The sequence below is a fragment of the Thamnophis elegans genome, chromosome 7 (genome assembly GCF_009769535.1).
Source record: "Thamnophis elegans isolate rThaEle1 chromosome 7, rThaEle1.pri, whole genome shotgun sequence".
Taxonomy (NCBI): domain Eukaryota; kingdom Metazoa; phylum Chordata; class Lepidosauria; order Squamata; family Colubridae; genus Thamnophis; species Thamnophis elegans.
Genome location: NC_045547.1, coordinates 42,932,063 through 42,946,584, shown reverse-complemented (window position 1 = coordinate 42,946,584; position 14,522 = coordinate 42,932,063). Strand labels below are relative to the sequence as shown.

General features: G+C 36.6%; 1 protein-coding gene across 2 annotated transcripts in view; it reads left to right on the top strand.

The window, feature by feature from the left end:
* Positions 1 to 10,682: 10,682 nt before the first annotated feature.
* The window catches only part of ACSS3 (acyl-CoA synthetase short chain family member 3), a 55,937-nt gene continuing 52,097 nt past the window's right edge, over positions 10,683 to 14,522 (top strand). Inside the window, exon 1 of one of the 2 annotated variants that reach the window (XM_032221048.1) lies at positions 10,683 to 11,072. In XM_032221048.1, coding sequence (XP_032076939.1) covers positions 10,723 to 11,072 — 350 coding nt within the window. In that variant the 5' untranslated portion in view covers positions 10,683 to 10,722. The remainder of the gene's footprint in view (positions 11,073 to 14,522) is intronic. The other variant, XM_032221049.1, reaches the window with a different exon arrangement.

Sequence of the window (14,522 nt, the reverse complement as noted above, 5' to 3'; positions counted from 1 at the left end):
TACTATTCTTCATTACGTTCCAAAAGAAAAATTAAGCCTTCCAAATTATAGACTATTCTTCCTTTAAGTATAGCATTCCTTCTGCAGTTTACTTTTGGTGTTTATGCCATTCACTTTAAAATGAATAAACAATTTGATTCTGATCATTCACTGAAAATACAGTAATGACCCTACAGTAACGAAACAGTAGGGCCACATTTCCAATAGGAAGCGTACCATGGAACTTGAACTACAAATGCAGCATAGTATTTCTGAAACTGATTGTTTTAAAATGCAAATGAACTGGAGAATAATCAATGATTGCACAAAATAAATGGAACCTAATTAAATAGTCATAGTCAACAAAGGTACTTTGTTGGTCCCTTTTTGCTGGTATGGTAGGTTTATCTTCTAACTTTCTCTTAAGAAAATAATTTATTTCTTTGATTATATCTCAGAAAAAGGCCACGGCAACAATAAATGTAAGGTACCTATAATAAGATGTATATGTAAAACAAATGGCAACAACAAATGTATTTATGGCATCAATAAAAAACAATCTACAAATGTTTCATTACTTGTGGACATTTTGTCCCACTGAACAGAAACACACAATTCAAAGACATGGCATCTGTTGCCAAGCTGAGTTCCAGTTCTACTCTGGAAAGCAGCATCACAGCTAGGAAAACAGCATCATTACACATAATTGCACGTAGCATTACTTGGAACTTGGAAGTCATTTTACCAATCTGTAGTGTTATTTGTTGCTGTTGTAAGTTAGCAAAAATAACAGCACAAAGCCTGTTTTGTATTTAGGTAACCTGTGTTCTTCATTTGCATTTCAGATTATTGTATTTTGCACATTGACGAAGAGACTATTATTATTGAGGTATAGTAATTGTGTTCTTGGCACGTACTCACTTATTTTGCGGAATGTAAAATAAAGGTAAGGCTGCTACTTCTCTGACCACAAATCTATGGAAAGCAGCACAATCCTTTATAAGGCAACCTGCCTCTCAGTGAGATAGGTAATGAAGCTGTATTTGGTTTTGTTGAAGACACAGTGATAAGTTATTCATGTTGAATATACTTTCTGGGATGAAGGGGGAAATTTCTCTTTATTACTATTTCCTTTTCAACAGAGGGGATGACTTTTTTTTTTACATGTTTTAATATTTCTCTTTCCTTTTTAAAAATGCAGTTTGTATTAGCTTCGTGTATGTTTTATCTGTTTAATATATAAATAATATAATAAAATGTATTAAAAAAACAAACCAGCTTGCCTCTCAAGCAATTACAGAAAGTATGCATAGTCTTGAAGTTTGTTATAGCTGGAAACAGTCTTTTGTTAAACAAAGCATGCTCAATAGGACATTTTTCAAGCTCAAACCAATACACATTTTCTTGAGCCAATCTTGGAGACTTGTTTCTCAATAAATGGACAATAGGATTGTGTTGTCAGATTTTTTTAAAGATTGCATTTTTCATACCATGCCCTCTTGAAACTCATTAAACTTCCTCTTTGTGTTTCAAACTATTTTCTCAGGCATGAATAATCTAAAGTGTAAGCAGGAATGCTGGTATAAATATGCCAGTAATACTAAAGAGAAACATAATATTCAGAGCTAATTAAAAAGGAAATAAAGAGAACAAATGCTCTTTTAACTTCTGGCACTATTGTATAAAGTGATTTGCCCATATTGTTAAGCATTAATTAGATTTTAAAAAAAGAAGAAACTGTGTTATTAGGACAGGCTGATGGCTAAATAGATTCTCAGCCATTATTTATATAGTTCAAAGAAGGCAACCTATTTGGGCCCAATGTCCTACTTTTCTTCTCTGGATGGAGACAATACAGATCCTGGCTGTGATTTTGTATCACTGGGATGGGGAGAAAAAATTGGACCATTTTTCCTTTTGGGTGAAAAGGGGGGCGTAATTCATGCAGATATTTATTGCATTTCTTAATGTACTCAATGGGAAAAATGGGATGTCTTATATATTAAGCCTATGCAAAACTTTAGACATTTTGCTTCTAAATATAAATTTGAAAAACAGACTTTGAAAAATAGCTTTATGAACAAAAGGTTTACTGCTGTAGCAGATTATATTTTAGTTATTTTTTTAATTGAAAAGTAGCTAAGATCATTCTTTGTAATAATCTAGTCCTCAATGGAATTTAAACTCATGCTTTCTTGCTTAAATAATATTTGGTTAGAGAATTTGATATTTGGAATTGATGTGAATGTTATTTATACAATAAATAATTTGTAAAATATTTTTGTTTTCAATATTTGTAATTAATGTTTTCTATTATTTTCCATTTCTCAGTGCAATTTACTTTAGTTCTGTGTGGATTTGCTAGAGCTCTTGAATATAATATTCCCATGGAAGAAACCCTGAGCTGCTGAAATGTTAGGAACTGATTTCTTCTTTCTAAAGAACAGATACTGTAATCCTGTTTATGGAAATTCTTCTATTTCTGCTTGGAGACTTGTCTGTTGACTGTCTACTGCAATGGGAGTAGGTATTCTGCAAGAACCAGTGTGATGTAATGGTTATGATGTTGTCCCAAGACCAGGAGACCCAGGTTTGAGTCTTCTTTTAGCTATGAAAACTCCCTGGATGGCTTTGAGCCAATCACTTTATCAATGTGACCTATTCACACAACTCTGTTTTGGAGATAAATATGAAGGGAGATGCTAATACCTTCAAGTTGTGGATAAGAATGGGAAATATACCAAATAGGAAGTGAGACAAATGTCTAGGAATCCACCTATTCATTGACCAGCTATGTGAATTAAGAATGTGGCCTAATCATTAGGTATAGTTGCCTTGTTGAAAGCTTTAAAAAGAACCAATTCTGGGGGGGGAAAACAGAGGGTATCTGCAGATGTTCCACTGAATTATCTAAGTTTTGCAAATTCTGGCATCTGTCAATACTGGAATACAGTAGTACATCAAAAGTAGTCCCTGAGTCGAGAAGGCGGGGCTTAGCAGTGAGAAGACGGAGTTTCAGGCTATTCCTGAAATTCCCCTATTCCGAAGGAATTTGGACGGGTCTTTGGACCCTAGCTGTCCCGTAGAAGACAGTGAAAGGTGAGGGGAGATCCAGTGACCTCAGAGACGATCGCAAGTCTCTGGGGTGTGTGGAATTAACCCCTCCTGCCAATTCCTCTCTGGATTAGCTGTATGCTAACCGAAACTGCAGGTTGCCCCTAAGAATGGTATGAATGGATTCAACTGGTAAGCTGATTTTATTACTCAAAGAGAGACGGTCCGTACTAAAATTTAAGCTAATTGGAACCAAAGAACAGAAGAATCTAGCGGCGAATTGGTTTTTTTTCTTTTAATGGATTTATGGCTGGTGGTTATTCTATCTCTTAAACGCTTTAAAGAACTCTTCAACATCTCCCCCTGACTCTTTCTAAGTGGGTTGTAAAACTAAAGATCTGACACTTTTATTGCTTGGCTGTGTTAGTCTAAGATCAGATAAGATCGCACAGCTCCCAGCGTGTTTTTTACTTGCTATCTTAGAGTCTGTAACTACGACACAACATGGCGTCGAATTATATTTCCAAGGACTCGCTTCATACACTCTTTTCTGCATTTCGAAAACTGTTTGATTCTTATCAAAGATTTGAAAAAAAAAAGGATTATTTGACATTAAAACTTGAAGGAAAAGATGAGAATGCTGAATGTTTGAATGTTCCTGAAATACAAATGGAAAATGTGAGAAATGACGTCTGTTCTATCTCGGAGGAAGGAAGAAATGCTATGCTGGAAAGGGGGAGAGCTAAAGAAACTACACTATGAAACATCATCAGCAGATTCCATAATTCCACCTTCGAGAATTAAAGTCAATTTGAAAAGTTTAATAAGCTTGGGACAAAACTACTATTTCATCAGAGACATTCTGAGCAAAAAGGTGCGAAGATATTCCTGTTTGGACTTGCTTATAAAAACATTTGGTAAATCTATTCGAAGAATGGCAATAGGGCTGAGAAGGTTTTGTTATTGGAGAGACATAGGCTGACAGATGGAAGAATACAATTTAAAATTAGCTAAATCTAAATACTCCTATTTGTAATAGATATAGCTGAATAATAACTGATATTGATAGTAATGTATATAATGTAGAATTGATATGATAAATAATAATTGGATATGAGAAAGGAAGGTTAGAAATACTTTTGGACTATATATAAAGGTTATTAATTACAATAATTACTACTATTAAAAATAAAATATATACAGTTAAATATTAATTAATATGGGGAAAATGTTATGATATATGATATAACTACATAAAGAAGGGAGAATGATAATAGAATATACTGCATGGAAGATGGACTTTTTGGTATTAAATATTATGGATGCTCAGCTAAAATAGGATATGAGGATTTGATGTCAATAGAGGATTTTACAAACAAGTAAATGAAATGTCAGCATGTGGTTATGGACTAAATCTTTGGCATAGTTAAGGTTGAAGTATGTTTGAATAATTGTAGTTAACTAAAAGTGGAGGTATAATGATGTCAATATGGTAAACATTTGAGTTAAGATTTTTGAATTAATATGAATTAATGGAAGAGATGCACCAAAACATGTTGTAACCAGCTGATATACATTTTTTTATATATAATATATACCTGTGTTGTTGTCTTTTCTTTGTTTTGTTTTGTTTTTTGTTTTTTCTTCCCTGCCTTGTTTTTTTTGTTCCTTTGTCCTTTTTGTTTTTTCTTTTTGTTGGGGTTTTTTTTTTTTATTTTCTTTTTTCCCACTAGTGTGGGCATGTATTGTTTAATAGTATTATTATTATTAATATTTTAAAATAATAATTACAGTCAAATGAAAATGGATATATGATGATGGTGATATGTATGAATATCTGAGTTAAAACACTTGAGTTAACAGGAGTTATGTTCGTTGACTGTGGAGGAGATGTACCAAAGTTTATTTGTGACCGACTGATACAATTTCTATAGCATGTAAAAAAGGATGTTGTACTTGTTTTAAATTAAAAATTAAAAATTTTTTAATTAAAAAAAAAAGTAGTCCCTGAGTCAAGGTTGACTCAGCCTTCCATCCTTCCGAGGTGGGTGAAATGAGGACCCAGACTGTGGGGGCGATATGCTGACTCTGTAAACTGCTTCGAGAGGGCTGAAAGCCCTTTGAAGCGGTATATAAGTCTAACTGCTATTGCTATTGTTTATGTATCATAATTGGAACTTGCAGGTCTCTCATTAAGCAAAATAGTCATTAAGTGAGAAATCATGCAACTATGACTATGTTTTTCTTTTCCTTGCTTCCTACTGTTTGGAAAGTTCACGCTGGTGGTATTGGGAAATCTAGCTTAAAATTGGCAATGCCAATCAATTTTAAAACTTTGTTTTTGTTTGCCTCTGCCCTTTGGAATATTCACCTCTGAGCTGGGATAAATATCAAGAACAGAATTAACATCTGTATTTACATTCACTGGAGGGAAAGGGATTGCAAGACAGCAAACAGGCACAAAATAGGAGAAATACAATTGCAAAAGAAAAGTCAAATGTGACCAATATATCTGCAATGCAGCGCAGGGAAAAAAAGCATCCACAGCAGGTCTAGATTTTAGTATGAGTTAACTATTTTGCCAGGAAGTGAATCTATGTTCCTTGGCTAATTAGCCTTATAACGTTTAATAAATATGATAGCATCTTTACTTACCTAAGCATCTCACAGATTATTTGTGCATAATTGCATACAGGAAATTCCATGAAATAAATGATGATAATTGGGGGAAATTTGAAAGCCACTCTAAGTGTTAAAGAGAAGACTAATCTGTTTGAAAGGCTGTGTGATTTATTTTCAATTTAAAATAGCATGGAACTGATCCTTCAGTGAACTGCTGGTCACCCACAGCATTACCCTGAATACAAAAAGAATGGCCATAAGGTCTACATATACCAATGGAGGACTCTTGACCTCTGAAGAAGAGACATGCTATCCTGTGATATCTTTAAATTATGAGGTGAATTTAATAAAGCTGTACCTTTATCAAAATGCAGATCATTAACAAGAATCTTTCCAGATCTCAAATCAGGTCCAGTAGATTCATTGGGTATGTCAACCTTTGGCCACGGCAAGATCAGCCCTTCTTTAACTGAAAGTTATTTTTCAGGGGAATGCACAGATAACAATTTCCTTTGGTTTTGTTTTCTCTTTTGGGTCAATGTTGAATCACAGCGTAGCAGACATGTGTATTATTTTATTATTATTATTATTGCTACTTAGTGTGACATCTATAAAGACATTAGATCAATCAATGGTTCCATTGCTACCTGTTATCAACAGTGTTTGTATTAATCTGATCTTCTCACTATTTTTTTCTTGCTGCAAAGGAATTAATTAACCCAGCTTCCAGGGCCACTTCTGTAATCGTATACTGTGCAGCTATTTCTTTGTTTATGTAAACTACACCTTGTCAGAAACAATGTCACCATTGAATGCTTGCAGTTATGATCAATTGGCACATTGTCCTTGAAAGGAACAGCCTGGGTTTTTTTTAGGATAAATGAAAAAAAGAGCTCTCCCCCACTATGAAATAGACAAAGTGGAAATATTTGAAACATATTCCAAAATTATTTCATTTTAAATAGCACGGCATGAATTGTATGTTAGCATATTTGAAGGTGATTCAGTAATCAATAGATCAAAATTTATATTAGAAGCAGAGCTGACTATTCCTCAATATTCTCTCTCTCTTATATTCTAATAATCTGTAGTATAAATTTGAATTATAAGATTATTCTTAAATATCCTAATTTTTAAGTGTGAAATATAATGCATAATTATCCATACAGTAGGGATATGCTTACAATGTGTGAAGCTGGGGGATCTCTGTACTCAAATATTCCTTTTATGGAGACTGAAATTAGAATATTTGTCCCGCTTTGCACTGCATTCTTATGGATTTTTAGAGTTTCTGTAAATTCTGCAAATTTATCTATGGATTTGACCAAATGAAAGTCACCGGTCCTTTTTTATTCATTGAAGTGAAATGCTTGAATCTTGGAAATTGAGCTTACAGTCTGTGCGGTCAATAAATGTTTCCTGAATACACAATCTGTTATATTTCATTTATGATTTCACATCCTGTCCTCCTTCACAAGAAGCATGTTTGCTAAGGGAACAGCAGCAACTTCATACAGAGAAGCTAGTGAAATTAGAGATCCATTCTATTGATCTAATTCCTCCCAATGGGAAGAGGATAACGAGAATATAAATCATATTATAGGGGGCATGCATAAGCACACCAGTGTGACTTCTGTCCCTGTCCTATTGCCCCATTTGTACTCATTTCCTTTGTTCATGTCCATGTTTATACTTATACCTGTTATCTTGTACACGTTTGACAAATTAAATAAAATAAATAAAAAATAAAACCACATTGCTGCACAGCTGTAGTAAGCTTTGGTCATGTTATGTAGTTATTCAAAATGTAGCTATAATATCACAATGTAGAGATTGTATATTCATTATCTACTCTTGCAATAACGTTACTATCTTGAGTCTGCCTAATGATTTAAGAACAAAGTTCAAAATTAGAGAATACAAGAATCTTGGATAGGTATCACAATATCACTTGATAGTTTCAGAAATAAATTCTTTTGTAATAATTCTATTACAAGTAAAATACTAAATTTTAATGCCATGTATAAAAATGGCAGAAGCCCATCCTCTTCAAACACACTTTATAAACTCAACCTGGATCTTATCAAATGATTTTATACAATTTAAATTACAAGATCCAATTTTAATGTATATTATACTCATAGAAAAAATCCCAGATGACTTTTTGGTTAAGTACAATACTATGGAACTTTTATAGACTATTGGCATCTATATTATTACAGTTAAATGAAGCATTTAATTTTACTAAAATCCTCTGTTCTGTGCCATTTACATTAAAATAATATCAAATTAGAGAGAGTTACCTATCAGATATATAATATGCTGTTGCATAATGTGCATGCCAAAATATATATTGTAACATTCACCATCCATATTTTTCTCAAACTCATTTATGAAATATAGCCAAGTATCTGTTATTTGTTTGGTGATTGATAAGTTAGAATTGGATTTTTAATTTAAATTGTAAAACATCCTTTGATGTGGTTCATATTGAGTTTATAAAGAGGATGGGTTTCTGCCATTTTTGTACATACAATCACAATGGTTGTGCTGGTTTATTTTTATTTTTATTTTTTTAAAGATTTTTATTAACAATCATGTAAAATATACACACAAAATTTAGACGTATACCACATTTATACAATACAATACGAACAGGAACGTCCTGTTCTTTCTAATAGCAATTATCAATCGATACCGCTCACCTTATATTATTTCCCCTTCCATTGTATTTCATTTGGATTTCACCATTCTTAACCCTCTTATCTTACTCATAACTCTTGTTTTTTGAGTTTTGTTATATTCCTTCATTGATTTTTGTTTCTTTCCTCCATCCACCTATACCATTTATCCCATATCTGGTAGAATTCTGATTCTTCTTTTCCCTGGATTTCTTTAGTTAGTTTGTCCATTTCGGCACAGTCCATAACCTTTCTTATTATTTCATCTTCGCTTGGAATTAATTTGTTTTTCCATTTCTGGGCAAAGACAATCCTTGTCGCCGTAATTATATGTAGTATTAAATACTGGATTTCTCTTTTGTATTTCACAGACATTATTCCTAATAAAAAAACTTCAGGTTTCCATTTTATTTTAACCCCCGTTATTGCCTCCAGCCAATTTTTGATCCTTGTGCTGGTTTATTTTTATATTCTTTAGTGACCTCTTTTATTAGGGGACGTGGTGGTACAATGGCTTAATGACACTGGATTTGTTGGCCAGAAATGATCGGCACTCCGGCAGTTTGAACCCAGAATCATGGGATGGAGTGAGCTCTTGTCACTTGTTCCTAGCTCTTGCCCCCTCTAGCAGTTTGAAAACATACCATCTGCAAGTACCATATATAAATAGGTGCCACCGCTTTGGTGGTAGGAAATGCCAGCTGCATTTTGTGCAGGGAGCAGGAACCAGCACTGGATCTGCCTGGATGAAATTGATAGAAAACTGGTGGAGGAAAGCCCCCCCCCCCCCCCCCCCCCCCCCCGGTGATCTAACTCCCTCAAGAGTGTTGCTGGCCAGCTGGCGCAGAGCTAGTTCTCCCATCCTGGTAGAACGCCAGTGCAATAAAGGGAGCAGAGACTTCTGCCTTGTGTAAACATTGTAGACTCCCTAACCTTGTATGCCATATGCTAAATAAATAATAATCTCTTCCATTTGCAGTTTTCAAGATGGAAATCCACATTCAAGATTAGAGCAAGTGGGGGGAGAGGTTCCATGTGATGGAGAGAGGAGGAACAGACTGATATGGTTTTTTTGGCGTTGCCAGTCACAGGGCTTCTCTTACTTTTCTTGTTTGGACCTTTAAGCAATTGCAAGCACATTTTTTGAGGACTCCCACCCCGCACACCACCACCTAAATAATAAAATCCTTTTTTCTGTGGGTAAAGTTACACATTGTTCTCAGCAGAATACTTTAAGCAATTTCAAAATATTCAGTGTTGGTAATTTGGCCCTGAAAGATCAGTACATATTTCACTTCTCAGATACCTACCAATAGGCAAAACTCAGTCTTAAGACTTTGTTTATTCTGAGCAAAGGTTGCTTTGATCTGTGTCCAATGTAAATTGAATCATAATTATCATTTAATATAGCATAATACTTTGCCCCTGCTTTTCAAATCAGGAAGTACACAGCTTCTTTAAAATGTAATCTGTAGGCATATTCCAGGAATGCTAATGTACTGCTAATACTAATGTATTTTAAAAAGAATACAGTAAAAGCTTAGTCACTGAAAAACAGAATGACTACAGGTAGTCCTCAACTTACGACCACAATTGAGACCAAAATTTATGTTGCTAAGTGAGAAATTTTGCCCCATTTTATGAGTTTTCTTGCCACATTTGTTAAGTGAATTACTGCAGTTGTTAAATGAGTAAGCCAGTTTTTAAATGAATCTGGCTTCCCCATTGACTTTGCTTGTCAGAAGATCTCACATGATCATGGGACACTGCAACCGTCATAAATGTGAGTCAGTTATCAAGCATCTGAAATGTAAATTATGTGACCATGGGGATGCTGCAACAGTCGTAAGTCTGAAAAATGGTCATGTCACTTTTTTCAGAGCCATTGTAACTTTGAATAGTCACTAAGTGAACTATTGTAAGTCGAGGACTACCTGTACCCAGGATTTAAACAGGGGAATTTTCTAAATTAAAGGAAGTAGTTCTAGATAAACCTGAAGGACAAATAAAAACTAACAGTATCTGCAACAAGAAAAATCTTAAGGGATGAAGGGTTACAAGCCACATTGGGACAGGCTGAAAGAGGAACGAAGGTTCAGAATTACGCAATGTATGGTAACCATTCCTTTTTTTCAACAAACAAGGGGGAGGATTTGGGAAGTAAGAACAAAGCCCGGACTGGATTTTTGCAAATCACTGAAAATTTGTAAGTTGCAAAACTAAGACCAACGAGCAGTTTTCCACGTTCAGAAATCCAGCTCGACTTTTTGTGTTGACTTGGAGAAAAACTTGAATACATTTAGTTTACTGAAGGGGGCGGTCTGCCTTTAGTTGTAAACATACAGACCTCCTGCTTACATCACGGGACGGGGCGTCTCCAGGGAACATGGTAGTTCAGGGCAAAAGGACTTTGCTGCAGAAAATTGTGCATTGTAGCCGCCGCGTCTATCGGGGATCGACCGGCGGGCTCGGGTGTGTCACACAGCCATGCCAAGCGCTTCCTCCGGTGCGTTTTCCGAGCTCCTGGGCAGGGGGCATTCCTCAAGCTCGCCCCCTTCACATAGCCAGCACTTTCGCCTCCCAGGCGGCCGCGCCTGCCGCAGGTGACTATGGCAGGGTTTTCAAGAGGTCGGTGGAGGAGCCGGATCAACTTTGGGCCGAAGCGGCTCAAAGCATCACGTGGCACAAGCCGTGGACTAAAACCTTGGAAAGGAAAGATCCCTTTAGCACTTCTTGGTGAGTGGCTGGCGAGGCTCGCTTAACTTTTGCTCTGCCGACGTCATAAAACGGGAGCGTCATAAAAGTACCCGGGTTTCTTCAGCTCGCTGGCCCGGTCGCAATTTTTGTAACAACTGGGGAAGTTTGCTCCGCGTCTTTTAGTCTTCCCCGGGTCTTTGGAAAGAAACCCCGATACTTGTGGAGTTTCTACCGACCATACAGTGGTTAAGGCACGACATTCATGTCAGGAAAAGATGGCACCATGAAAAAAGAAAGGCAGAATAAGCATCATCCGCAGGGTTTGTCAGAGTTGACTTCCGTTTTAAGTATTGCTGGGTTCACCAATTGTGACTGCCTGTCCTATTGAAAAAGCTGTAATGACTGCATTTCCAGTACATACAATGCCGAAATCTTTCTTTCTTCCTATTATATAATACTGAGGGCAGTGTATGAGTTAAGTACAGCAAACTCTTCTGCACTTGAATAGATAATCAATGTGCATCATAATACATAAGATTAGACATATGTATTTTGTGGTGTGATTGGTTAGGTGTGAAATGCAAGATTATCTAAACCAGTGATTTCCAATATAATGCTCTCTGGATATGTTTATAACACTTATTATCTACCAGCCAGAGGTTACCCAAGAAAAGGTTGGTCTGGTGCTTCCCCCATAGGCTAGATTGCCCTTACAATATTAGCACATTTGTAATTGTAGGAAACTTGGAAATTAAAAATGGTTACACTATGGATGATATCAGTATTTAATTGCCTCTTTTCTTTCTTTTCCTTTGGATAGCTGAGCTCTAAAAACAGGTTTGTCCTGCTTTCAATAACACTGTAGTGATCATGCTGATTGGCAAAGGTGGAAAAACCTTAGGGTAGCTAGGGAGAGTTGTCCTCAAGTTTTGACCTTTCTGATTAGGGACAAAAACAGTGCTCCAGTAACCTGAACAGATATTGATTATATTGATACTGAGTAAAATGAGCAAAGCATATTAGTTTGCTGGCATTTTTATATTGAATTAATGAGTATTTGGAAATTATTTTTAATATGAGATGATACGTGGAGCATTATTGCTATTAGTTTGCTGTTTCTTGGAAAGGCACTTTTCTGTTGACAAATGAAACAACCTAATTCTGTCAACAACTTTTGTGTTGACACAGAGATCAAAAGAAAAAAAATTGCATGGCTGACCTAAGACTTGCTGAAAGCCTTTTTATATTGTTCCGTTTTGCTTCATTTAACTGTGAAGTGAGGAATAATGTACAAAAGTTGTTGTTGCACTAGTTGTTGTTGCACTAGCCCTAAGAGGTTCCTTTCTTTCTTTTTGGAATATCTTTAACTCCTGTTACATAGATATGGACTCCTGGTTTATAGGATGAATAGTGCTTGAAGGCTTTTTTTTAGTGCCTTTGAATCAGTGTTGACTCCTAGTGATTACCAGGATTAGCAGTCCCCACAGTTTTCTTAGGAAGATTTCCAAAGTGATTTGCCATTGTTCTTCCTAAGGTTGAGAGATAGTGACTGGCTTTGGTGTTGTGATTAAGTTACTGTTTTAGCCTTCATTCTGTTCAACAGCTACGTGAAACCATTCAGTGAGATGATTTCAAGATTTAGAGTAAAGTGTTAGTACGATGATGACATCCAGATCGATCTTTTTTAAACCTTGGATTTTGATGAGGCAATAAAATTGCTGCACAAGAGCCTGATTTGAGTAATAAGCTAAGTAACTGGCCTCTTTGGCAAGAAACATCTTTATCTAACACAAGCTGTGACCTAATTTGAATAAACCCTGCCCTGGTAATTTTTTTCAGATTGCTGATCAATGATAGTTCAGAAATTAGTTTGTATAAAAATTGCAAGAATGCAATATGAACCTGTATCACTTCCTTACCATTTTTTTTTACTGACACCCAGTTTATTTCCAGTGCCAATTCAGAGTATTGGTATTAATTGTAAAGACCTTGCACTGTGAGGGAGTAGAATTTCTGAAGGTCTGCTATTTTCATCCTCCTTACACCTTAAAGCAGTGTTGGCTAAACCTTTTTGTTGTTATGTGCCAAAATATGCACGACACCCCCCATGTGCACCTCATCCCCCTGTATGCGTGTGTGTGATCCCCCCATGCTCCTGATTCCTCTGTGCATGTGCATGTGACTCCCTGTGCTCCCCCCACCATGCACATGCATGTGTGACTTCTCCGGTGCCCCATCAGGGGGCTAGTGAGCCTCCCTGCCGCGTCCTGGGAGCAAAAATGGGATGCGGGGGGCATGCCGCATCCCCATGTGACCCCCACCCCCATGCATGCATACATGACCCCTGTGCATGCTCAGGCACCTCCCACATGTGCCCCGCCCCCAACGCATGCACGGCAGAGATGCAAAAATCAGCTGGCTGGCAGGAGGTGCATACACATGCATGGTGGAGCTGAGCTGGAGTGACAGCTTGCGTGCCTGCAGAGAGGGCTCTGTGTGCCACCTGTGGCATGTGTCCCATAGGTTCACCATCATGGCCTTAAAGTCATCTTTGGAGGGCTCCATACTCCATCCTACTATAGAGTATGCCATGAGTGATTATTCCGTTAATCAGTTAATTAACTGAATGGGTACTCAGGAGCAGACTTTTCAGTGTTGGCTTTCTAACTTTGGAATGCTGTCGCCAGTGAGGTACATCTCACGCCATGTCTTTTAGGCCAGGAAAATCATTTTTATTTTTGGAGACCTTTAAATAATGTATAATGCTGTTCCTATATTTTCAAGTTCTTATTGCTGCTATTATTTTTTATGTCAGCTTTTCTCAACATTTCTGCAATTTGAGACCACAAAATGCAACTTTGGAAACTGCAAGGACAGCCCAGTTAAACACATACTTCATATTTGTGTGTGTGTGTATATCCCAGTTACACAGTCTCTGTCTCTGTCTCTCTGTCTCTGTCTCTGTCTCTCTCTCTCTCTCTCTCTCTCTCTCTCTGTGTACATATGGCAGAGTTGCATTTGTATCCCTTTCCATCTCATCAGTTTTAAAAGCCCTTTTAAACAAACCTCAAAATCAAAAATGCAATTCAAGATTAAGCATCTATCACTTCAGTTGGGGGCTGAGGCAGCAAATAGGCTCAAGTCAGCATCTTTGGACCAGACTATTAGATATGCACTAGCAGTTCACTGGCCAGAGACCCACTTGGCCTTCAGTCCTGCTTTGCCATTTCTAGCAACACTCACCTGGAGATGTGCTGAGACAATCTGCTGAGGCTGTTGAATGTGTGAAGTTGTAGCAGATTACCTATGCAGCACCATGCATCTCCAATAGTCTGCAGACCACAGTTGGAGAATTACTTTGCTGCATCTTTTTATTATTTCTGTGTATCTTATATAATGTTTTAATGCATGTTTTATTGATTGTTTTACCTACTGTTTATTTTATTCTGTTTTTGTAAATTGCAGCGAGACTTTTAAAATTGGAAGTGG